This window comes from Cygnus olor, chromosome 5, assembly GCF_009769625.2.
Source record: "Cygnus olor isolate bCygOlo1 chromosome 5, bCygOlo1.pri.v2, whole genome shotgun sequence".
NCBI lineage: Eukaryota > Metazoa > Chordata > Aves > Anseriformes > Anatidae > Cygnus > Cygnus olor.
In genome coordinates, this window is record NC_049173.1 from 62,538,494 (window position 1) to 62,563,948 (window position 25,455).

Sequence of the window (25,455 nt, forward strand, 5' to 3'; positions counted from 1 at the left end):
TGGTTTTGTGTCAATTCACCATTACTCAGTCACAAATAATTTAGATAGACTCACTATAGAGGAGAATGAGAGGTGGAGTTTTTTGGTTTTATTGTTGTTTAGTAACTTTATATTTCTACCCAAGATTTAAAAGTTGATGATCCTAACAGACAACAACTAACAAGGCTCTTTTTCTGGACAGAAGTAAAAAAGCATTTGCCTCATATCCACATATTAATCCTCATATTCATCAGCTATGTCCTTGCAAATGATTTCAAGCTAGTGTACCTAGCCCCCAGTGCTGGCAGAGTATAACCACATCTGTTCAAACTTCCTTCCACTTTTCTTATAACATGTGTGGAGACAGTGATTTGGAGAATGAGAAATAATGCAGCACCTTTGGCAACATGCTTCCCTTCAGCTTCTCTCCCTCTTGTTTCTTCCCATCACCAGAGTCAAGGAGCAGCTGCTGTGCAGGCTTCACGATGGCTTGTAAGTGTCCTCAAAAGTTGTTCTCTTAGGATACCATCTGCAGGATCTGTACAGCCTCAGCCATCTATCCAATAATTACGTACTCAGAAACTGACTTCAAATCAGTCAAGCAAATAGTTTTCGCTCATACAGTGTATAAGGCTCTACTAATTTTGCCATTCTTGTGAACAGTGTCCTACCCATTAGTTTGGATACCACTGGAATATCAGATACTACTAAACCAAAGCCTTGGTCAGCAGTTGACGTAATGTTGAAAGCAGACTCAATTCCCTTTACTTCTGCTGAAGCAAGGAATGAAAGCTGAGCTCATGTTTTGTTACCAAAACAGAATTTTTAGAATACAAGTGAAAGGGCCAATTCAGCCCTTTTGAAAATCTGCGTAACCTCAAAATCATAGGCAGGTCCATGATGCAATTAACACAACTAGTATCACATTCTGGGGCTTGACTTATCAGGCATGCTTTTGGAATTACAAGTTTATATATGTCTGGCTGGAGGAACAGCAGTACTGGTGCTCATTTGCAAAAGATCAGCATTTAGTTGCTAAAAAATCATTCTAAGTTTTTTAAATATAAGTAGAATTCTTCTGGTAATCATATCCTCCTTAGTTTCTTCCTTAGCCCAGGTTTTGGTACTGGAAACTGCTTAAGTCCATATATCCCAGACAGACTCATAAGCTGGGAAGAGAGTGTACCTAAAGCTGGAACAAAACACCTCTGCCTGAAAAATCGCCTTATCCAGTGAAGAACTGCTGCATTCTCCCTTCCTGAGGCCAAAAGAGACCCTCAATCAACTTGTAAAAATCTGCTTTAGAAGAACCACAACAGGAAGTCTGCAAGCTATAACCGTGCAAAGTGGGCAAGCACAGTCCAGTTCCTGCTGCCTGAATCATTACAGCTACCAGCCTTGGTTCAGCTTTCTTCACATCAGCCAGGACCATATGCTGTTCTATGCTGAAAAATCATTCACATTTAATCCAGCTAGTTTATGCTATAAACACCTTTCTAAAAATTCATTGCATGCAGGATTTGCCATCCAGCCTCCCAATTCCTGAAGAATGCATGAAGAAACTTTACAAAATGGAAAGGTATCATCACCAAAGACAGAGGGGCATGTAATGCAATCATGAAACATAAGTAGAATCAAGCTCAACAGCCCTCGCTTTCTAATGTAACTAATACATCATTTATGATGGTTTGCTGTTAGCTGCAAGTTTTTACCTGAACACATTTTGTTTCAAAGGAAAGGCAAGATGATCAGCTGTTGCTAGATGTGCTTTATCTTTGGCTTCATGCTAAGTGACAATATAGAAATGTAGCAGCCCTCAAGCTCACCTCTTTTTTCAGGCCGGAATACAAATAATTCCTTCTCTATTCTGACTTATTCAACAAGATTGCAATTCTCTTTCAAAAGCCTCAAAGCTCTGGAAGGAGATTATTTTCTGTTGTTTGTGGGGTTTTTTTACAAAACCCTTTAAACATGCTTGCATATCTAATAGCAAGATAATGTAGAATCTTACATACCATCAGAAACAGTAAACAAGGGGAAAAGAGCAACCAAACAAAAATAACATATCTGTGTTATATAACCTAAGAAAAAAGCTGTAAATCCAAAGAAATTCTTGCTTTAAACTTACACTGCTTAATGTGCAAAAATATCCAGGGCTTCGGTTCTGCCAGGATCCCAGTCCAGCTAAGTACTTAAGGATGTTCATAGGAACCAAAATGAAAAACCTCACATGTTTAAAATCTGACACCTGCTTAAGTGCTTTGCTACATTAGGGCCAGCAACCTCAGCACTTCTCAGCTAAGCTGCTTGTGAATCTTCGCTGAAATTAGTTGCATTGTCCTTCACTGCTTGTCTTCAACCTGTTCAACCACCCTGTAGTACGGAGCATAGGCCACCTGAGACTTGACTGGCACAGCTGCTGCTTTTCCATTAAAATGCACTGAGTAAAAGTGGTTACTAAGCTTTCAACATAGCTCCTGAAGAAATTAAAGAGAAATCTCGTACAGAAAGTTTCAGTAAGAAAATACTGAAAAGAACATGCCCCTTCTTGTGACTGCTTAGACTTGAAACCTTTCTTAATGCCTGCTAGGAATGGCTGCACAGCACACCTACCTGAACGGCCATTGGGAAGCAGCAGCTCCTGGTAGCTCATTTGGAAGTGAGGCACTTTTCTGGACACACGTGGTCTTCTGCTTAGAGCACCAGTCTGATTACTGGTTCCCACACAGCCCCGTAAGTCACTTAAGCAAAACAGGAAGCCAGGAAGATATAGAGCATATGCTAAAGGCATTTTATTTATTTCATTGAGATTTGAGTGTGTTCTTTGTCAAACAAAGAAAATTTCTGCTTTGTTGAAATATAGGCTTGTGTGTTACCTTCTACAAAAGAAGAAACATTAAGTAGCAAAGGACTATTCTTCCTTTTCATTTGCCATTTAATCAGTAAACTATACAGAAGTGAAAAAACTTCCAGTCTATTTTATCCTCCATTGTGTGAACATAACTCTCAGTTAAAGACTATTAGACTAAGTTGAATAACTCTAAGACAGGAAAATTTGGCCAAATCACTTTTTTTAGACTAATTAAATATACATAGATTGTAGTTGGCAATCTATTTCAAATGATAAAATGAGACAGCAATATGCTGTACAGACTTCCACTGCTTTCATCCTAGAAACAGAATGTGTAACAACCACGTCTTCAGATATGTGTTGCAATGAAGAAATAGTACAAAAAAATCATAGCTGACAGGCAAACAGTGGTCTTGAAAATGGCAATATAGATTCACACAGTAAAAAAGAGCATAAGTGGCAATGATCTTGTGAATAAGAAGTTGAGTACAGGACAATAATATTACAACTCAAATTCAGATGATAATTAGTTTACCATTAAGTAAAAACGAAACCAAGGGATGGCAAATTAAAGTTGTTTTGGTTATATGAAACTTTGTCTTTCTTTACCAATACCCTAATGAATCTCTCCAGATACTGTCCCTTCTGGTAGCAAGGAGTGATAATGGCTATGCGGCTGTCAGGAGGATAATGTTCTAACACACGAACCAGGTGTCAGCACACCAGGGTGACAGCACAGTGGCTGACAAGCACCTGCCTCTTCATCATTCAGCCTTCTGATCCCTTGAAATATTGTCCTATACAGGAACTATTTGCACAAACATGTATTTTGAACATCAAAAATGACAACTCACACTATCAGTAGGAAGCTATGTTACAAGGAAAAAGCATATGGAAGTATTTAAGTGTCTTCCTCCCTTTAAGTAATTTTTAAAAAACAGTTTAGCATGAGCCTTGCCTGAAAACACAAGTATAACTCTGCCACTGTCTTACTGAGAGAGAACCTCAAAAATTCCCTGGTTCTAGTACTAACCTACCACGCCTGTTCCTCTTTACCCAGCAAGAAAAATACAAAACCCTACACAGGCAATTGCCCATGTGTAAAGCAGGAATATATACTTCTTCTGTCACTTTGAAATCTCACACACAGAACTTTTGAGGAGTCCTTCTGTTGATCAGGTATCTCCCAACACACAGTGAACCCATTAATATATGAAACATTGCAATATTTTTGCTCATGTGCTACATAGCCATAATGCTGAAATCCCACATGTAGCTCTACCATACATAAAATTGTGCTGGCACTTTGTAAGTGAAGTGCACCTACTGCAGAGACATGGTCACAGTACTTAAATGCTGCAGCCTAGTACTCTCCAGAAGCTTCAAACTTCCTACACATGCATGGAACAGCACGAGTACACGCAGATGGCCATGAGATCCCAGCCTGGCATATACTAATCTCATTTGGAGTTGGACTCGATGATCTTTGTGGGTCACTTCTAACTTGGGATGTTCTATGATTCATATATCCACCCAACAAGAAACATCTTTCATACCACTGAAAGGCAGCAGCCAGCATAACAATGCTCAAAGAGAACTTCAACCCACGCTCACATCCCAAAGGAGTGATAAGGACTCTCCAGAATAAATACAACAGTCCACTCTTGTGGGCCTTATTTATCAAGTGACCTGCTGACTTGTCACCACAAGCACTTCTTTTTATCACCAAAGGTTCATAGAACCAGAGAATATTATTTTGACACTGCAACATAAGAAAATCGTACTTCACACGATCTAGTTTTATTATTGCTTACAATTTCTAGCAGCACTTTAAACTCTAGATTTTACTCTTCTGCGGTAGAGCTGTAATAAACTTCAGGTACATACAGAAAGGCCTAGCAGTTTTTGTAGTACTATCTTTAGCTTTCTTTTGACAATACTCTTTTTTTTCCCATGCTGTAAGCACAGACTGCAGTATACCAATACAAATTTTGATCAGCACTAGTTGAAGAAAAACACTAAGTCTCTCACAAAGGGTTCCTGTCAACAGAGCTGACTTGCATTTAAGTTTGGTCAACTGCTCAGCCTTCGAACAACTTCACTGAAGCCCCTTCCATCACTTCTATTATTTCAGAAGAATATTTTATTGTGGGGAAAAAAACCTAAACATCTCAAAAGTTCTCTCAGCATTTGCTTGTACTTTACTTTATTCACACGGTGGTTTTGATCCATTTGCACAGTATTTGAGGGCAACACTACAAAACAGTGCTCAGAGCCTGAGGGAGGCACACAGCCACTGCTGAAATAGAGTCACGACTCACTGTCTAGCGGCCTCTTCTGTCAAAGGGCTACGAGAATGGGCAAAGCTACCTCTTTGGCTAGAGGTAATTCCCCTTCTTGCTCTGCAGACTCCATTAAAGAGAGTAGGATGCAGAGCGAGGCTTTGCTTATTCCTTGCACAGTGTACTTGTACTGGGAGGCAGTAACCAACTTTTAGTAGGAACACCTTGGAGGTTTCTGGCCTCCCTGATACTGAAACCCTCTTCTGAGACAAGTGAGCTTACTGTGAAACTGATACACCAGGCACTTTTGCCCCTCAATAAATTTATAGAGCATAAAACCTTTCAGATAGTTCTAACAGAGGCTTTAAGTATCCAAGAGAATTAAAGAGATTACAGATGTTTCTACAGAGCTAAATCTTCCTTCACTTTGAGTAAACAGATTCCTACCATGCAACCTCTTCATTATTCTTTCAATAACTTGTCTATTAACAGCCTATCCACCATATTTTTTATAAACGTATTGAGAAACCACTCCAGTTTAACTATTTTTCATATAAACATGATTAACTGTATAAACAAATTTGCAGAGCAATTCATTTGAATCTCCCTGATCTTTCAAAGCAGCACTAAAACTATTATAAAATATAAGTTTTAAATACAGCCCGGTTTTTCTCTCATTAATATTAGGCGGGCACACAGCACTAATGCACTATTAACACTGCCACCGAGACAAAGTACCTCATTGGCCCTTATGAGTTCGGCATGGGTGGCTGCCTCATTTGACAGCAGAAGCCGCGTAAGACACCATGTGTGATCCTTGGGAGAGGAAGTCCTGGGCGGCAGCGCTGCTGCATGAAGGGACTGCAGCTTCCACGCCACCGTGAGAGATGCAAGCATGAGCAAAGCCCCAGAACAGACCAGGAGAAACATAAACAGATCACGAAAACATCACAGACATGGACAAGCAGACTTGGCATGTCCTGAACCACAAAGAACTTTGAGCAGGAGACGAGACTTCCTGAGTTTGACTGACTGCCACACAGCGGTCATGTCCAGGCTTCAGGATTTGATTTCCTTGCTGCTTTTAGTCACTTCTTTCCCAAATCAACACTCTTATTTAACAACAAATGCAGCTGATTCCACCCTTTATGTGGAATGGAGCAAGTGTTTACTAGCTGTCCCAAAGCTGTGAAAGGCTCTGTCATGATAGGAAACAAAGGAAAGCAGAAGTTTGGGGCCATCCCAGTGTATCAAGCTATCACAGAGTAGGCACATAATTGTCATATCTTCATGCATCTGTTAACATTAAAAAATAGAGCAATGAATAGTAATCTTATACTACATTTGTATAACAACCTCTTAAACAACATCCCTATGCAAAGTTAATCTCTTATTAAAAAAATGAGCTTGACAGATTATCTCTGCAAGAGTAGAAAGCTGTCAAACTTAAAAGGTTGCATTGTAGTTTTTCCCCACAGTTTTTGGCAAAAGAGATTGACTGTAACTTTCAACATCCCTAGTAATTCACTGTCAAAAGGCAGAAGAATTTATAAACCTCTTGCGTAAGGTTATGTTAAAATTACATCTATATTTACTGCAGATCTTACACATCTAAATCCATCAGTAAATATCCCTCAGTTTCCACAACACTGAAGCCATCAGGAACCCAGCGTATCAGAGATCAGGCAATGACGAAACCTCTGTCTTCCCACTTGAAATGTGTCATATGCAGATTGCGTATTGCCTGAAAGAATAAATAGCAAGTCCCTGACAAAAAGGTAAGGTAGGGATTTATTCTTGCTTTGCTTTTAGGTACCACATATTTGAGTTTCTACTCTACAAATTCCAGAAAGCCAAAGAGCAACCCAGAACAAATACCAACACAGCACAGTTTCTCCTGGTCTGGTACCGCCAATCTGCTGGTTTAGCACTTCCCGTAGGAAGACATCTCACTGCACAGCTGCTTTAACTTCAGTGTTTGTGGATACTGCCTACTAAGAATAAGATATCCATCCTTCTTGACTCCTGGATCCTGTTTTCATGCATGCCTATGACTAAATGTGACCCAAGTGTTATTTTTGCTAACAATTTACCCAATATTTACATTCCCACATGCATGTATATGTCGCTTAAAAATGAACAGCTGATCCAAAGTCCTCCTAGGAAAGTCATTACAGTATGTGCAATGAACCAAGTTCTCTCCTTAAGATCCTTATGATTATTTGGCTCCAGAAAAGCAGATATCACACAACCCCCAAAACATATTTCCCTACACTCCCCGCACAACTGTATGTGATGCACCACAGCTATTTCCTCTTTCTGAGTGTGGACATAGTTGTGGTATCTCAGATAACACAGTGAGCACTGGGAAACAGTGACTTTATACTTGGAAAAATGATAGTTTGCATAGTGATTGCAAACTATCATACACACTGGTTAAATAACTGCAAGACAGAACAAAGGCTGGCTCCAGTTTGAGGCAATTAAACTCCACAGCAATCAGTAAAAAAAAAAAAAAAAAAAAAAAAAAAACAAAGAAATCTTGGTCACAAGTGTACTTTTTTGTTGAAGTTTTTACTGGAAACTGTGAAACAGCTCAGCCGTAGTGAACCGGAGATTAAGCTAAAGTACAGGTCTCCCTTCTGCCATGACTCCAGTCTGTGCCCTTTGTACTTTCTCTGGATAGCTGGCACTTTCTAAGAAGAAGGGAAAGGGCATCAGCTTGAAATTTTACTTCCAAAAGCAGCAGCAGCCTACAGCCTGGTCAAAGGGAGGCAAGCATTGCTTTGCAGCCCTGGATCTGTTACAGAGTTTGTTTGGCATTTAAGATATGATCTCATCTGCACTGATGGGCACTTTGTTTAAGGAACCAAATCCATAATGAGCAATGAACAGATTGATCTGGCACATTAAATTTTTATTCATTATCTCCCCAAACTCTAGAGTTATAGTTGCTATTATTTAGTATATTTAATAACTAATAAAGCATATGAGTTAATAAAATCTGAAAGCTACAAGAGTACTTTTACAGCACTGTGATAGGTCAGCTCCATTCTATGAGCTGCATTGTTCCCTCTTTAGTATCCATATCTCATTTTCTTTAAGCCAATTAACCCCAAGCCCATTCCTGAAATTTCAGTTTTGAGGTGCCAGGGCTGGGAGAAGGGAGAGAACAACAGGAAGCATGTTAAAATTGAAAAAAAAAAATAAAAATAAAATACAGAAGTAATCCTCTAACTACTTGAATATACTTTTAACACAGAAAACTTGAGGCAGTGTGAAAAAATCTTTACATATTATCTTTTCATAAGACATTTCTTCCCTGGCTAGCTCACTGTTCTTATTACTCAAAGAAATGAGTTCTAGCTCCTTACTGTTTCCCCTCTTTCACCTCTCCTTTCTGACACACTGTATTTGCTTTTGAAAGGAATTGGGAATTTTGAGGGTTTCCATGCCTGGTGTGCAGGCTGTTACAGAGGTCTTTCATTAGGAGATTACATAAATGGTACTTGAAGCAATCATGGTGCAAAACAGAACAATTTATTCATGCGATAAGAATCGCCTCATTTATTTTCCATAGAAATAGATCTGATTAATTTAATGTTTCTATTTTCAAAGCCCATTAAACTGCAGTCTGCCTTTGGCAAACGATACATGGATTCACGGTGCTAAACAAGTTTTTGTTTTGTTTATTGTAAGTTTTATTTACTATTATTTTGTAATGTAGCTTTTGCGCTAAGGTTTTGATAATAGCAAATAAAATTCCACTGAAAATAGAAATAAACAACAAGATTGACATGAATAATTTCACCTCCCTAACTGTGACCAAAAAAAATGCAAGATTCAAGAGAAAAACTGAAATTATCTCATATGATGTACCGGTAGGTACAAAAGCTGTCAACCAGGAGCATAAAGGCAAAAACCATGAAGGAGAGCTCAAGGTACAGAGAGCCTCATTAATCCCAAACTATTATCCTGTCCATCCTTTAGGCAGAATTGCCAGCCTCTCCATGGAAATAGCTCCCAAAACAATCACCAGGTGTTCATGAAATAACTTCAGTCTAAAAAAATACACGTTTTATAAGCGCTTTGTCTAGACAGCGTGTTTATCCATGGAAACCCCCAAGAAACTAAGAGGAGAAAAATATTCTTAAATTGAACAGTATTATCCGGATCACATCCTGTCACAAGGTCATTTCTCTGCACATTCTTGCAACCAGAGAAGAAACACCAGGCCCTGAGCTCCGGTGCTGCTCTTGATCACTAGAGGGTGGGTGTCTGCTGTTCCCATAAAAGCAACAATTGAAAATAATAATAATAATAATAATATTTATTAAGTAATACTTAATATTTATTAACTTAATATTAATTAAGTTAAGTAAAATCATTTCTAGAAAGGGATATGATTTTTTTTCCATCTCTAAAATAGAGCTTACTTGTTTGTTTTTAAAAAGTAATTTCCTAAAGGTAATTAATTCAGCTACATTTTTACAAAGAAAGCAAGCTCCTCTCTTCTGTCCAGTAATACTGTATGAAAGTACACAATCTGTAGCACAGAAAGAGCATCCTTGCACCTTTGGCCTTAGTTTGGACAAGGAATTTTGCTGTAATTGTTGGCTCCAATGCGATAACCAGCGTTTCTTTCTGTCCTACTTCACAGAACCCAATCCTTATCCTGTTCATTTCAGTATGAAAATTAAGATGGTGGTAAGATTTCCACCCATCATTATGGAGTAATACAGACAATCCCAGAAGCACCAGAAATTTAAAGGATCAATTTGAGAGAGGAGTGACATGTACATCCTCCCTATTTTGCATTTCTCTTATTTTTGTTTAAAAACAAAAAGTAGCAATGGCATGTTCACAAGTACAACCGAATAGCCCTGCTTTGCCGATTTTGTACTTTATTATGAACAAGCAACCTTAATACACTGGCAAAGAGACTGATAGTAGTCTGGGCAATTTAGAGCATACCCCTCGTTGCATTCACACCCATACAAAACAATCACCATAACATTCAAACCAAAACAAAGACTCTATTTTTGTCACATCGCCACCACTCAGTGCCAGCAAGGCACTTAACAGCACTACAATTTACTGTTACATTATTTGAGGCCTGTTCGTAGTACACAGGCCTTTTTCACTGTCAACCTTCCTGCAAGGTGCATTGGGTCCCACAGATTATTATTAACGGTCTCAAATTGTGCCAGGGTAGGTTTAGACTGAATATCAGGAAGAATTTCTTCACCAAGAGGGTGGTCAAGAATTGGAACAGGCTGTCTGCCAAGGGAAGTGGTGGAGTCCCCATCCCTGGAGGTGTTTAAGAGATGTGTGGAGGTGGCACTAAGGGACACTGTTTAGTGACAGGACTCAGCAGGTCAGGTTGATGGTTGGACTTGGTGGTCTTGAAGGTATTTTCCAACCTAGATGATTCTATGATGCTATTCTATGATTATGACAATAATTGTGCAAATCCTGACTTTTGCTAGAGGTGAACAGATCCAATGTGAGATGGATCTTTGGATTAAATAAGCAGACATTTTACCTGTGCACAGCTATTCCAAATACCTCAATGGAACATTGCACACTTCTTAGGATTGCCATGCAGGAGGAGCTTGGGGGCATTTTAGAGGCAGGGACAGAATGGGAAAGCAGATTTGCAGGCTTAGTGGGAGAAAACAGATTTATATACTCAGGAGAAGAGTACCAACTCCAAAGTACTTATTGGGGAATTTACAGGATCTGCTGTTTGACTGAAAACAGTGCAAGCTTTCACCTCTACTGGCTGTATAAATCCCAACAAACACTTGGGAACAGGTTTTCCACTTTCATAGCAATTATGAGCCAAACTTTTTTAACTTATTTTTTTTAAGAGTCCATTTATGTCTTTTTTTTTTTTGAGGGAAGAAAAAACAAGCATATACGCCTATACCTAGCTGAGCAGAACAAACGCTTAAAAGTTACCTCCATCTTCCAAAGCATAGAAAAACATGAATTAACACACATTCACATCCCTAGTTCTTTGCTATAAAGCTTCAGTTGCAGCTTGTAAGTGCAATTGTAGATTCACACACAGTACATAAGCAAAACCACACATTGACAGTTTAACTTTCAAAGTTAAACAGATTCAAGGCATGCACAATTCTCTCCAAAATCTACATTTCAGACATAGTTTTACTTCTACATTTGCAGACAACAACAACAAAAAAGAAAACTTAATGGACATTTTAACAAGAAATGTATTTAAGATTTATTCCAGTTTCAGAAAAATGATTCTTTGGATTAAGTAAGCAGCGATTTCTTTGCCAAATCAGCAGATGTTGACTGTCCAGATAGAGTTTAGTTTATTTTCTTTTGTGTCAACTAATTCCTCAGCAGTCCTACCTCTCTGTGCAGGTGGTACTGCTGCAACAGTGCACTTTGTACCATCACATTTAGCGAGTGCTCTGGGTGCTTACTGACATCTCATTTCCAATGAACAAAGCAGTGGGAAGGAAATGCAGTCAAAGTTTCTAAACAACTTAATCCTCAACACATGGAGAAGAGAAAAGCACTTCTCCAGCCAGGAAAGCTTTCTCACAAGTGATCGTAAAAACCCTAGTTTGAATGATGAGAATAAGGTAGTATTCTGTCAAAAAAGTTGCAAACATTTTAAATGAGATACAGACAGATTGGGGTTGCTGATGTTTTACATCTGCTCCTCTGAGGTATTTTGGTCATGTCCAAAATAGGGCCATAAACCCAGATCTAGATCACAGAGTGCTAAAGATGATAGGTTAAAAATATATATTTCATATATGGAGACTATAAGACATTAAATCCTTATATCTAGGACAAACTTCTGCAATGGACTCACTATATGTAAATATGTGCCATATGATGCTTTGGCTTCCTGCCGTAGCACAGACTGTTGCAGAAGACACCAAGTAAATATAAAGTTAAAGAGGAGTTTAAGTTTGTAAATCATAATTGGTTGAAATGATAACAAGCTTTCAGTTACCCAGTTTCTGTATTCTTGGAACACACAGAATAAACTGTCTTCAAAATCTCATACAGGTGCCTTGCACTAATAGGAGGGAACACCGCATTTTCGTAAATAGTAGCTATGTTAACATCCATGGGAAATGACATAGATTGAATTTTATCAAAGATATAAGTTTAAGCTATCTTTTGAATTTCAGGTTACTTATTTGCAAACATAACAGCAAATATAATACCAAGTCTACCAATTAACTTTCACATGAAGTGGTCTAACCATAAAAGAATCTCCTAGGTTTCCCCTAGGTTAACTTGCAAGTAATATAAGCTAAAAGATAGTTATTGCTTAAATATTTTACAGGCTGGTTAACTGTTTTTTTGTTTTCTGTATGTTTGTTGAGTCGTAAATATGCACACTTATCTAAATAAATTCAGTTCTAGATTTCTTGAAAAATTAACTATTCATTTTTCTGTTGTTATGTAGAGTTTTGGCTCATTACCATGGCTGTACTTCTCTCACTTGAGCATTGGGTTAAATGAACAATTACTCTGGGCACTACAGGGCTGTTTTCTTGACAAGCCACAGACTTGAGCTGTTGTTGAAAAAGTCACCCATTCAAAGCTGTACAGTTTAGGGGCCACAGAGTACTTTGTGTAGGGTATAGTTCAGTCTTGGCCAGATTTGGTGTTTGCTTGTTTGTTTTTTTATTTGTTTGTTTTTAAATGACTCACTAGCTCTGGATTTTTATTTATTTATTTTTCTTTTAAGTTTGAAATTAACAACAACAACAACAAAAAACACTAATAAGTACCAGATTCACCAATCTATGCGAGTCACAGGCTTGGAAAGATATCCATCAGATACAGCCAAGAAAAAATCCAACACAAAACCTGGAGAATTTCTTTACTATGAGGGTTGTGAGGCCCTGGAACAGGTTGCCCAGAGAAGCTGTGGAATCCCCATCCTGGAGGTGTTCAAGGCCAGCCTGGATGGGGCTGGTGGCAGCCTGGCGTGGTGGGAGGTGTCCCTGCCTGTGGCAGGGGGGTGGAACTGGGTGGGCTTTAAGGTCCCTTCCAACCCAAACCATTCTGTGGTTCTACAAATATCAAAGCAACAAAAAACAAAGCATTTATTGGTCATTATGGTAAATTTCAGTGCTGAGCAGACCTGAATGCAGAAAGATTCTGTGTTTCAGGTTTTTAAGGTCTTTCCTGACCCACTGAGAGACAGTCACATAGAAGAGAGACATATCCCATCATAGATACGTGGTTTCAAATCTCAAACTGATGGACAGTTTACTGAAGACTTAACTAGATCTAAAAATAAATATCTTGAATCAATATTGTAGAGATTTCTGTTACTGCAATACCTATTTTAGCACATAAGCTATGGGGCTAATAAAGAGGGACTTCAGCCCTGAGCCCCCAGCCTGTGCAGACCACAAGACAAGGACAAACTAAATGCCCAGAGGAACAAAGAAAAGAGCTGCCCACCCCGCTGCTGCAGCCAACAAGATGAAAGGCTGATCCCCAGCATAAAGCTAGAGCAGCCTCCTGTGAGTGCACTAAGTAGCTTACCAACCCTGGGCCTCTGCTAGCAAAGGCTCCTACAGTACAGCAGTGACTCAGGAGAGGTTTGAAGATTTCACAGGGGATTGTGCATGGGGAGGAGAAAAAGAAGTACTGCTGCAGAAACACCCCCAAGCCACACCAAACAAGAAGCCTCAGCTGACCCAAGAGCCAAGCACAAAGTGCCTTCAAGAACGTCCCCAAGGGGCCTTACTGCGCGAGAGGGCTGTCATCACAGCCTCCCTGCAAAGCCAGAGGGTGATGGAGCACACAGCCCTTGCAGACACATTTGGTATCTATTCTAACTCCACATATGGGGTTGGTTTCAGCTTAAAAAAATAAAAATAAAAATAAAAATCACATGAACAGAAGCATCTGTACTTACACATCCTCCAGGTTCACAGGAAAAAGATGTACCCTTCCTCCCATACACCAAAGCCAACACCTTCTTTTGGTCTCTCAAATTGCTCTCCATAGAGGCAGCTGATCAGTGATGGGTACTGATTTCACACTTCTCAAACACTGTTTAAAAACTGTGTTCCATAAGCTGCTCAATTCAAACCCCAAGTACTAACTTCTGCATAAAAGGCACAAAAAAGGGTACTTTCCTCCAAACCCACTTTCAAATACTTTCCAAGCTGACTAGTGTAAAACTAACCCACCCGTACAAGGTGGTAGAGAAGCACAGGTTGTGCTCATAAGCACAAACAGCAGTGGAAGGGGAGCAATAAATAAACACAACAGAAACTATGGCAGAGAAAAGCTGTCCTGCTTGCAATCAAGTCAATGGCAAAACTCCCAACAAGAAGCAGTACTATACCCTATGTCAGCACCAAAGAGCCCAGTGCAATTATCTGACATTCCCCATGCTTTTCTGTACAGCTTCCTAAAAAAGATAAATTTCCAACATATTCCTTATATAGACTATCCCTTATCTTAACAGAAATGCAAGAAAATTCATTGCAACCAGGCCCTGTGCTGTAACTCCCATCATATTTCAGTACAACAATAAATAAAATAAAAAAAAGAGAGAGAGAAAAGCCTTACATAACAGTCTTCATTCAAGACACTTAAATCTGCAGCGTCAAATCCATTTTATGCACTTTCAGTCACATAAAAGTAAAACCCTTTCCCCCAGAAGGAAACCGAAGATGGTAGAAAAAGGCAATGTTTTCCACTGGCCCATTTAACAAATGAAACATTTACTTTCTCTTTGGTGTAAAGTGACAGCCAGCTTATTAGAGCTGACACTGATACTCCCGAGAGGATTTCAGTAAGCAAGTCACACAGGTGAAGGTCAAAGCAGCAAAGGAATTAAATGTAGAGAGGAAGGAAGTGGCTTCCTCTTAAGGACAGAAATTAGCTAACAAAAAAGCTGTTACTTACAGGGCCCTCTCTGGTTGGAAATACAGCAGCTGCAAAATGCTCTTTTCTCTAGAAATGCCTCCAAGCCAATTTCTGAATTTAATTTTTTTAGACCTGTCTCCTTTCTAGCCACCAGCTCTCACCTGCAGGAAGGACACCATGAATGGATGGTTTGGTGCCATGTCTCTGCCTGACTTACACAGCATCAAAGGCAACACCTATAATATTTGTGCTTAGGCATCATGCATCACTTTTTACATATATGAGAAGGATAATTAACACTTTTTAAAGTAAATAATAAGATAAATGTAGCCTTGCTCTCACTGAGTTTTAACTCCCCCACAAGGCACACACTGCTGGCTGGAGGGAGCTGAATGTGTGCTCTGGCTGTACTTGGCAGACCTTTGCTGCCCCAGAGGAATTAAAAGTTTAGCCAAGAGACAATAAGTTTTCAGCCAGGTTTACTTAGCACTCCTGTGTTTGCCTCCCCAGGCCCAGGCCAGGCCATGGCCCCCTGCCCTGAAGTAAAAGCTGGAGAGGGTGGGGAAGGAGGTGTGCATCCCCGTGAACTTAGATGCAGAGTTGGAGACAGAGGGTGTAGGCCTGGTGTTTGGCTCTGCAAAGAAATGGGGATTTGAGCCCTGGCAGCACAGGAGGTCCTGCCTTGGGCAAGGTGCAGTGTTTTGGTGTGGTGAACCCCAGTGGGGAGATGGAGAGAGTCTGATATTTGTTCCTTTCAGTGTTTGCTCTTTGGCTATAACAAAATGTTTTAAATTTGGTAAATTAACAGAGTGACACAGGGCAGGTGTATTATCCACGCGTGCCGCAACTGCCCCAGCAAAATAAGAATCAGAAATCCAGCTTTCAAACCACTCCTAGCAGATTTGAGGTGGTTTGCCAGACTATCACTTTTTTGTTTGGCAACACCACTTTATTATGCTAATAAGATCAATACAGGAGTGCCTGGGTGTCTAAGGTACGCTCAGAAATACGCACATCAGAAAGATGAGATCTGAGAAATTTGGCATAGTCGTGAAGTTTTGCAGAGTCCCAAATCTTTTCATCTTTTCTATTCTAGTTTCAATCCTGACACTCTGGATAATATCCTAAGCTTGACCACATCTCCATCAAAGATCCTGAGGAACAGGTATATGTGATCAAACTTGAATTGGCTCTAAATATCTATGAAATACTGGAGAGGAAAGCTGCTTGCATGCTATTCACAGGTAACACAGAGGACCTATTCAAATAAACAGGCTGAGATAGAAATGAACTAATAACTAGCTCTAGCTCTAATCCCTTTTAAATGTCACAAGCTTACTAAAGTGTTTTCAATATATTTTCAAGTATTAGCCTACCCCAAATCTGCAGATCTCCTTGTCCCTATGCCTGGGACCCAACACGAGGTGCCTGGGACCCAGCACGAGGTGCTTTCCCTCCCTTCAGAGCTTCACCTGCAGGAGTTCAGGCCTTCCCACGCCTTTTTTTTTTTTTTTTTTGACTCTCACATCTGCAGTGTAGGCATCTTTCACCAGACCACCTGCATCCTGCTCCCTCTACCCCATGGACCTTGCTGGAAAAGTTAATGGCTAATTGCTACTTGGGTGGGAAGAAGGGAGAAGAGAAGAAATGTTCTTAAGGGATGAAGACAGCAGTATCTAAGCCCAGCTGAGGTTTTTCCCTTTGAAGTTTTTCCTTTGTACCTACCAGAAGTTCACTCGGTTTGGTGCTCTGTGCAGCTGGCCCAAAGCAATCTAGCTTTCACTAGATGATCTACGTAGTTCAAAGAGACTCGTCCAGCAATCAGGAAGACAGCACAGGTACTCACCAGCTGAGTTTCCATTTAGATAGCACTGCCACCTATGACACTGTTACGGACCTCTGTGCAGGGCTACAGAAGACCCCCTACAGCACAGGGTATTTCCATATGGACCGGTGCCACCCATTTTATAGCCCATTAAGACCAGATTGCCACCTGGGGAGATGACTGGAGAATGAAGAATGCAGTTAATTGGGCCAGGTACACAGGAAGCAAAAGAAAGTTGGCACATGGTTGCTCGCACTACTGTAGCTGATTGCACTGGTAGTAAACCTTGCACTCCTAGACCACATTTGCCTTCCAGGCCCAAGAAAAATACATGCTTTTTTCTGTGTTCATTCAGTCAGTATGAAAACTGGTACGCAACGCCTGGGGAAGAAAAAAAAAAAAAAAAAAAAGCTTTCTGTGGCTGCACCATCCTGTATGTGCCTCTCCAGCAACTTTATTCAGGCCTATGGTATTTCCTCTTTCATCACTGTAACTTTCTGCCAGAAATGACACAAGAAGTATTTGGAATTCAAAAACCTAAACAAAAAGGTGAAAAGTGAAAAAACACAATAGCACACAATGGAGTGATGGTTTTAAAGAGAACAAGAGCAACGTCTGTGGCCTGTGGCCTTTGGAAAAAAATATATATATGTCGGCCAAAAGGTGACTGCCAATAAATAGTAATATCCTTCATTAGATATTGCACGTCTTAACTCCATTTCCTTCAATGCTGTATTACACAGTTTACCTTGTATGACACCACTGGAGAATTAAAGCCACCCCAAAGACTATAAGAGTGTATAAAAGAAAAAAAGAAACATTTTTGATTTCATCTTTACTGAAGAGGAGGAAACAAACTACTGAGGATAGTAAAGTGTTCAAAATGTGTGATCAGTTTTTCAGCATTCAAATATCCTCCCTAAATACAATCACACAGACCTACCAAATTCATAAAATACTTCATTTTTGTCACCTCCTAGAGGTGCAGCATGATTTCAAGCTCCAACACAGTGTGCAGGTTTGTTGGTCAGATTTTTAACAACAAAATTAAAACCAAACTGTCAAAGGACTAGAGTACTGCAACATGAAACTGCAAAGATTTTTTGAGTGAATATTATACTTCTGTGTCAGCCAATTCCAGTGATACCCATCATACATATTCACCCATATGCACACATCTTCAGATTATAAAACCCCAGATACGGTTGTTGCTAGCCAGTGTATTTATATTCTGAAAATTAAAATAGATTTTATCTTATTCTAGCATCTATCAGCCTTGACTTTAAACCACATGCTTCACTTAGTTAAAGAGCTGAGGGAAAGAAAAAGCAGGAAATACAAATATTTTCATGAAAATGGCCCTATTTTAGGAGGAACCTGGTACAACTGTCTTTATAGTGCCAACATACTTCCATAACCCATCTGCCTGTAAACCACTTTAAACAAAAAGCACAGATATACCATTACAGCTTTTTTCAGTCAGTCTGTAGAAATTGCCACATGTGCAACTGAGAAAAGGTATCTATCCCATTAATAGCTTTCCCTTTCCAAGAGGAAATATTTGCATCAGTATAAGCAAGTTTTAGAAATACAGAACTAAGTGCCTAAGGGTTGAGCTATGATCGCTTTCCACTGACTTCAGAGATAGGACTGCTTACATAAGATGAAGATAGGGTTCAAAATAAAGTAGTGAGATATAAATTTATGCAAAGATACTGAAACACAAGCCCTGAACAGCAGAAGGAAGCATTCTGAAAAAGTATGTTATTACTACACATTCACCTCCATTTTCACATTCAAAGCATACAAAAATTCCATTTCAAAATGCATTGACAGAAAAAGTTGCTCAGCTGCCTAAACACCACATTTACACACTCACTGCTCTTGCAGAGTGTCAGTATGGATCTAATCTCACAGACAAATCAGAAGACTATGGACAAATACTATCACCCAACAATAATTACCATTTGTTCTCATTTTCCTTCTGTATACACCAACAAATATGTTTTTTCTGCTTTTTCAGCTGAAGCAGCCAATTACCTGCTGTGCTTTGTAAGCTCCCATCCACACTCCCCAGGAAATGGATAATGTACTGTGCTGCACTGTGGGGAGAGCACACTCGGATGCAAAATAATTCTGAACTTACTCAAGTAAAGTCTCTCCGCTGCATTCGCAGGCTGAGCTATGTGTTAACCATATTTATTCACCACTGAAAGACTATATTTTACAGTCATAACCCTGGCAAATACTGTGCATTTAAATAATTCTACTTATACTCTGCCACACAAAGGGGTTTATTCTTCTAGCACAGCTGTACACAAAAGAATAGAGTGCCATTTGAAATCAAAACTCCTGAAGTTACTACTTACCAGCTTGTGATTATATATTCAGTAAACCCGATGAGCTGAAAAGATTTTGTTGCAGAAGACAAAAGTTACAAAAAAGCAGTCAAAGTTAACAAAAATGAAGGAAAATTAGCATAAATCCTCTCTTCAGTCATCTACTTAAATATTCCTGAAGACTAAAAGGACCTTAAAGAAAGTGCTCTCAGCAAAGACTACATCCTCTTGTCAGTCAAACCCTGCATAGTTTCAGCTAGGCATCCGTCCAAAAAGACATGGAATTATTCTATTTTTGTCTCCCACTGAAAGTGGAAACATTTTTACAGATCTGTGGTGAGGATTTCAATTTTTGTAGTGGTCAGCTAGTAGAGGAATGTAATTAAAGACCCCGTTAAAAGTACGACTATCCACAAAAGAGGAACTGGATAAATTTGAAGGTAAATAACAATTACATTACATTACAGTCTGATACAGAAGCACAGCAAAAACTTCCAGTGAGGTTAAAAATCCAGACGTGGTTTACTGGAAGAGAGTTGTAAAAAACTGTTTTAAATAGAATTGCTGTCAGAAATAATGGGACAACAACACATTTTCAAAAAATGTAAGTTTATCTTTTTTAATGAAATAATTTTAGTATTAAATATTAATGATTCTATGTAGAAAGCTAAACATTTGTTTTACCACCCATGTTATGCCTGGTATGTTACTGTTTTTATTCAACACAGGTGTTTCCTTAGAAGTACTTCACATTTTGCCTACTGCTGACTTATAAAACAAACCTTATAAACCTCTGGTTTCTAAAGTATGGAAAGACCTTGGAAATATGTCTCCCTTCTGTTGCACTTGATTTTTTCTCTCTGTTATATCAATAAGAAAGTATGTTTGTTTCCAGTGTACATTCAATCTGAAAGCTGACACCAGAACTCAGCGTAAAACTTTACTGACCCCTTGAGCTCTTTAAATATGAGACTTCTCACAGGAGAAGCAGCTGTATCCAGTTTGATTCCCCAGAACGTTTGTCCGGGCTTCCTTCTCCTCTCTGAACTCCAGCTTCCTCCTCCACGCCCCTTTCACCTTTGCTTGTTTTTCTGCGCCCCCCCCACCCACCCTCTTTGATGTCCTCAGTTGCTGCCCTTCTCTATTATACACTCATACCACTCTTTAGTCCTCTTCATAGCTCCATGTCCCTGTCTCCTGCTCCTGCTTGCCAAGTCAGTGCTCTGTCCCTCTTGTCAGTCTTAGGTCTCCTCCAGCCACTGCTGCCTGCTGGGCTGCCTTCAGTGCTGCTTTGTAAGTATAGAAAGCTCTTTCTGAGTTAATCCATAAAGTAAACTGGCCCTAGCTGCTATCATCCTTCAGGTCAAAGTCTTCATCCACTGGATGACATCAGTCAACTGTAACAGTAAATCAGACTTGTGAGGAACGAAGAGTGCCTTTTTAACAGAGAAGAAGCACTCACTGTCCCCGTTTCTCGGTTCTCCTTACTTACATGTTGCTTTTTTGCTCTGATACTTCAAATCTTCTTACAGTATGAATGTCCTTGTGACAGAAAATACCTCTCACAACACTTTGAAGTAGTCCCTCATATAACAGGATTTTTTTACTCTGCTGGGCATTACTGCAAAACAAGCAAGAAAGAAGCTATTTCTCGAAGATCTTGCCTTCAAATCACAGCTCTTGCAAGATGTAGCTGAAACTAAATGAAGAGATTCATTTTAATTTTAGGGATGGAATAATGAGACAAAGAAACTTTGTGTAGACTGGTGCACGACGTAATCCTACACGTATCACCAGAAAAGATAACAGGCTATTAAACCTTCAGTGGGGCAAGGAGAGGTTGGTCACTGACAGGCCTGCCCCTTTGAAGTGCCTCGGGCACGTTACAGTGCAGGTTTCCCTAACCAGGTACATGGCATGCTATCATTCCATGCTTTAATTCTCACAGTCGCTGAGAGTGGACCAAACTAATTCCACTCAAATGAATTTCCAGGCCCTCTCTCTGCAGTGGACAATGCAAAAGAGGCAACAGGCACTGGTGAAGATCATTGTTAAACTCCACTTCCAGGACCTAATATTGAATATAACTCCCAATGTTTCTGTTATCCAAAATTTAAGGAGAATAGTCAAAGTTTTACACATACACACTAATTAACGTCCAATTAGTATCACATTTCATGCTGGCTGACTATCAGCCACTATCTGACTATCAGCCACAACAGTATGACATTGACTTTTAAAACAGAGATGCTTTATGGTACCTATTGCTTAACTATCTTGTTCTAAAATTGCCTGGTCTCCAAAATCCATCCATTTTAAGCAGCTCCTGAGCAGCAAAAAGCTCTGGATTAAGATTACTGTTCCATTATTGGTTGAAGTATTAATTTCCTTCCTGTGATACCAGGCTGCTTATCATTTTTGACAACACATTTAATTGACGTTGCAACCCCCACAGCTTTTTCATAGGTGCTGTCAAGATTATTTTAATTAAAATAATATCTATACAGAGGTTAATGAAACCTGGGGAAAAACTGCACCAGGAGCGTGCTATCTGCCATTCCCTGTTAGCGGGTTCATAAGAATCCTAATTCCCACAGCCCCCACAGCCAGCAGAGACCAAGTGGAATGGGGAAAACGCCCCTGGCCGGCTTCCATGGAGTGACAGCTCCAGCTCACTCACTTTGCCCTGCAGGCCCAGAGCCCTTGCCACAGACTAGCCACCAGCCCGAGTCCTTGGTATTCAGACCACTCTCATTATTCTCCTCGAAATACTAATGACACTCGTGGTATAAAAAATGTACCTCATTATGTCAAACTCTTCTTTGATACCACCACAGACATAGCCTGGGATCACCTGCACTTTATGAAAGGTAAGAAGATTTAATACCAAAAAGTGCATTCCTTCTTATTCATTTTAAAACCAACTAAATGATACCACATGTGGAAATCCAGTGCTTCCAACATTAAATGCACTCAGACAGACACACCCACTACCATTTCTTTAAAAGCAGACTAGTCTCCGCTTTAAATAAATCCTGCATATAATTAGACAAATCAATATCTATTGAACAACATTTTTCTTTTTTCATTCACAAACCCTCACTTAGTACTAAACCATATCTCTGCAAACTGTTAATCTAGGAAATTACAGGCTTTCAGTCAAGCCAGCTCAGTTTGTTTCTGCGTATGGTTACAGACCTCAAACTTTGCAGGCTGTTTCAGTAAAGTTTCTTGCAGTAACGCTCTGAGAGTCTATAGCTCATTACTATTCATTAATTCTTCTTCCATTTAGAATATTATTTAGTCACTGCTTATGTATCTTTTCCTTATGTGTCAGTGACAACAGGAACACAGTCACCTTTCTTTCAACGAGGTTGGGCTGCTCAAGGATTAATGCAAAGCAGTGCAGTGTCAGTTTGCTGTAACTTCAGGCTCCTCTTCTAGCTCAGCTGCTTGGTTTTTCTGTGCTCTCACTTTCTGTTCCACAATCAAATCACCACTACCAGCTGCTTTAAAAAAAATAAATAAATAAATAAAAATGGTCACTTCCCAAAGACACCTCTGTTCCATGAATGCACACCCACTCCCATTGAGGAGAAACTACAAACTGCAAATTGTACAGGCAGCAGACCTAAGAAAGCTCCTTTTCCTGTAGATTAAGAGGTCTCACCCCACTGGATCCTGATTCTGTTAAAACTTGTAGGAACTTAGTATCTATGAAATACAGTCATTTTGCAGTCTTTCCTAGTTACATAGCTTTTGGATGTGTCTTACTCCTAACTGTGGAGTAAGCATCCCAGTAACAGGCTAAAGAGTATGGCTGACAAAAATTCACACTCCATTCTGGAGAGCAGAGCTCTGAATGTCACGGCATAAAACAATACAGCTGACTGAAACTTCCTACAGGCACATTGTGTTACACACTGCCCCAAAGTTCAAAACATGCAGTTGGTAAATAAACTATGTATTAGCACCAAAAATATAACTGGGAAACAAACTGGAAGAAATCCCCTATGAGGTCAATATTTCTGCTCTTCAGCAAGAGGAGACAGAAAACTGAGGGGCTACTGCAAATAAGGAAAAATTAGTAGTCACAGCCAGTATCAGAGAGATTTTCACAGACAATTTCACCAGCTGACTGGTTCACACTGCATCTGAACACATCGTATTCCCCCATCCTGCCTGCAAGTATGAGAGTTGTTCTATCTTCTATGCGTTTACAATTTTACTAGTGGGAACATTTTCTGATGTAAAGTTGCCAAACATAAATCAGCCTTGAATAGGAATAATTAGAGCAAGTTAGAAGATTAAAACCATGGAAACAAACTGAAATATACACAAACTCTTCTGTAGCTGTGATTTTCTGTGGGGCAGGAAGGGGATTCTAGTTCTTGCTCTCTTGCTCTTGCTCTCCATCTGAGCTTTTCCTAGTAAAGGCATAGCATTGTAACTATCTGTCAGACGCAAATTTGCTCAAGCCTTTTCTGTGACTGTGATGATGCCTCAAAGCCTTTTCTATTAGCCTTTCCCATTATAAACCTTCTTTAGCTCATAACAGCTCAGATGCTTTCTGCTGTAAGGATAAAGGAGCTCTTCACTCCTCACACACTGCAGTAATTCTGATTACCGGGAGGATATTTGAAATGTAATATTGTGAGGAGAGGTGTAATTATGTCTGTATTTGAATGGAACTATTCTAAGAGGCTTTCAAAAGGCAGAATTTCATGGCTGCTAGGGGCCCTTGGGGTCAAGCAGTTCATTAGGAAATAATCAGGACCTGAAAATGGTCTGGTTGTTTTTTGGATGCATGGCAAATTCCACCACCTTCTCAGGAATTTAGTATTAATTGTTCTCATTGTAAGCACTCAGACTGGTCAGCATGCAGTGGCATGTGCACTGGCGCTCCTTTGCACTCCTAATGGTACCATCAACATGCTTTCCTTCCTGTCTGCCGGACATGGCTGCATCCCACAACTGCATTCACACAGCAAAAATTTTCCTTTCTGTTGCACTTAGAGTTCCTTTTTTTCTTTCTCTCATTTCATTCAGTGCTTACCTTAAGTCCACAAATTAAATAACATCCCAAATTCTGCTCAAAGCAGGGCACATTTCTTGCTTCATTCAGCATATAGTCAGAACTGGCCTCCCAAAAAACAGAAAGGAGTAAGAAGCAGGATAATCTTCCCCCTTTGAATTTAAGGTTTGGATTTTAGTTCTTTCTGATTTGTTTATTCCTATTACTTTTGACATATTCTCATTATACATATTCTCAGTCCTCGTTTAGCCTTGCTCTTTTCTGCTCCTGCAGCAATGGGACTATTGACAGTGCCTAAGGTAAAGCACAGAGGGAAGTCCCTGTGGGACTGCAGCTTTAGTTTGCTCATCTTTTGACAAGAAAACAGAAAGAAAACCTCCTTTCTACTTTTCTGCCTTCTGTATGTACTTATTCCAACAACTTAATACGATCAAGTTTTTTCGTACAAGCAATGGAGAAAATCACTGCCGTTAGAGGAAATCCAGCTTTTCACTTCTTTCCTAAGGCAGTGTGACCTACCAACAACACTGAGGACAAGGCCAGGTTTCTTCATGCTCTTCCCACCTTTTCAAGCATTGTGGCCCAAAACAGGGACTTTAAAGAGGGTTTTGCCAGGACAGCCCAAATTCAGGTTTTCTGAAGAATCTTCCCATATTGTCATCTGTTTATGGTTGCAGTGTTCAGACTGGCTCCTTCTTCCTAGTGAGACCTCCTGGGTGGAGAGCTTGTTTGGAAATCTGGCCTGAGAAGTGTTCAATCTGAACATTTTTTCATTCTGAAAATATTTCTCTCTGGAAATACCACCTGCCTGGCTTAAGCAGAGTATAACCTTCTCAACATATGTCTCAAAACAAGGAACAGATCTGAATTTGGGTTTAAAACATCAAGGCCCCTTCAGAGCTCAGGCTGCAGGCAGTGGCTGTGCAGCCCAGGCTAAGGAGTGCTAGTAATCTCAAGAGATGTTCTGGGGGGATTCCCATGAGCTTTAGTCTCAGCCTCTCAAGAACACACAACAGTGCCCCCAAAGCAGACTGGAGAAATGCTACAGAAATCACATAACCTCTGCTGAGGTCAGTGTTAATGCAGCAGTTGAATATCATGCATCTCAGGAACCATATCCAGTCACACAAGAATGTCAGAGTCGCTGGAGTCCTTCCAAAAAAAATGGGTAGTCTCCACGCTCAAATGTTCTCCACCACAAGACAAAATTAAGGCTTTGCCATCCAAAAAAAAAAAAAAAATAAGCTGAA

At 39.8% G+C, this 25,455-nt stretch overlaps 1 protein-coding gene across 8 annotated transcripts in view; it reads right to left on the minus strand.

Annotated features, from left to right (window-relative positions):
- INSC (INSC spindle orientation adaptor protein) overlaps nt 1–19,397 on the minus strand; it is a 138,624-nt gene extending 119,227 nt beyond the window's left edge. For 6 of the 8 annotated variants that reach the window (XM_040559282.1, XM_040559280.1, XM_040559275.1 and 3 more), the window contains exon 1: nt 19,201–19,397. Coding sequence is in view for 2 of the 8 variants with exons in the window: in XM_040559279.1 (XP_040415213.1) it covers nt 14,045–14,048 (4 nt within the window). In the remaining 6 variants the exon portion in view is untranslated. Of the gene's footprint in view, nt 1–14,044; nt 14,351–19,200 lie in introns of those variants that run through there. The other 2 variants (XM_040559279.1, XM_040559281.1) reach the window with 2 other exon arrangements.
- Between the last annotated feature and the right edge of the window lie 6,058 nt (nt 19,398–25,455).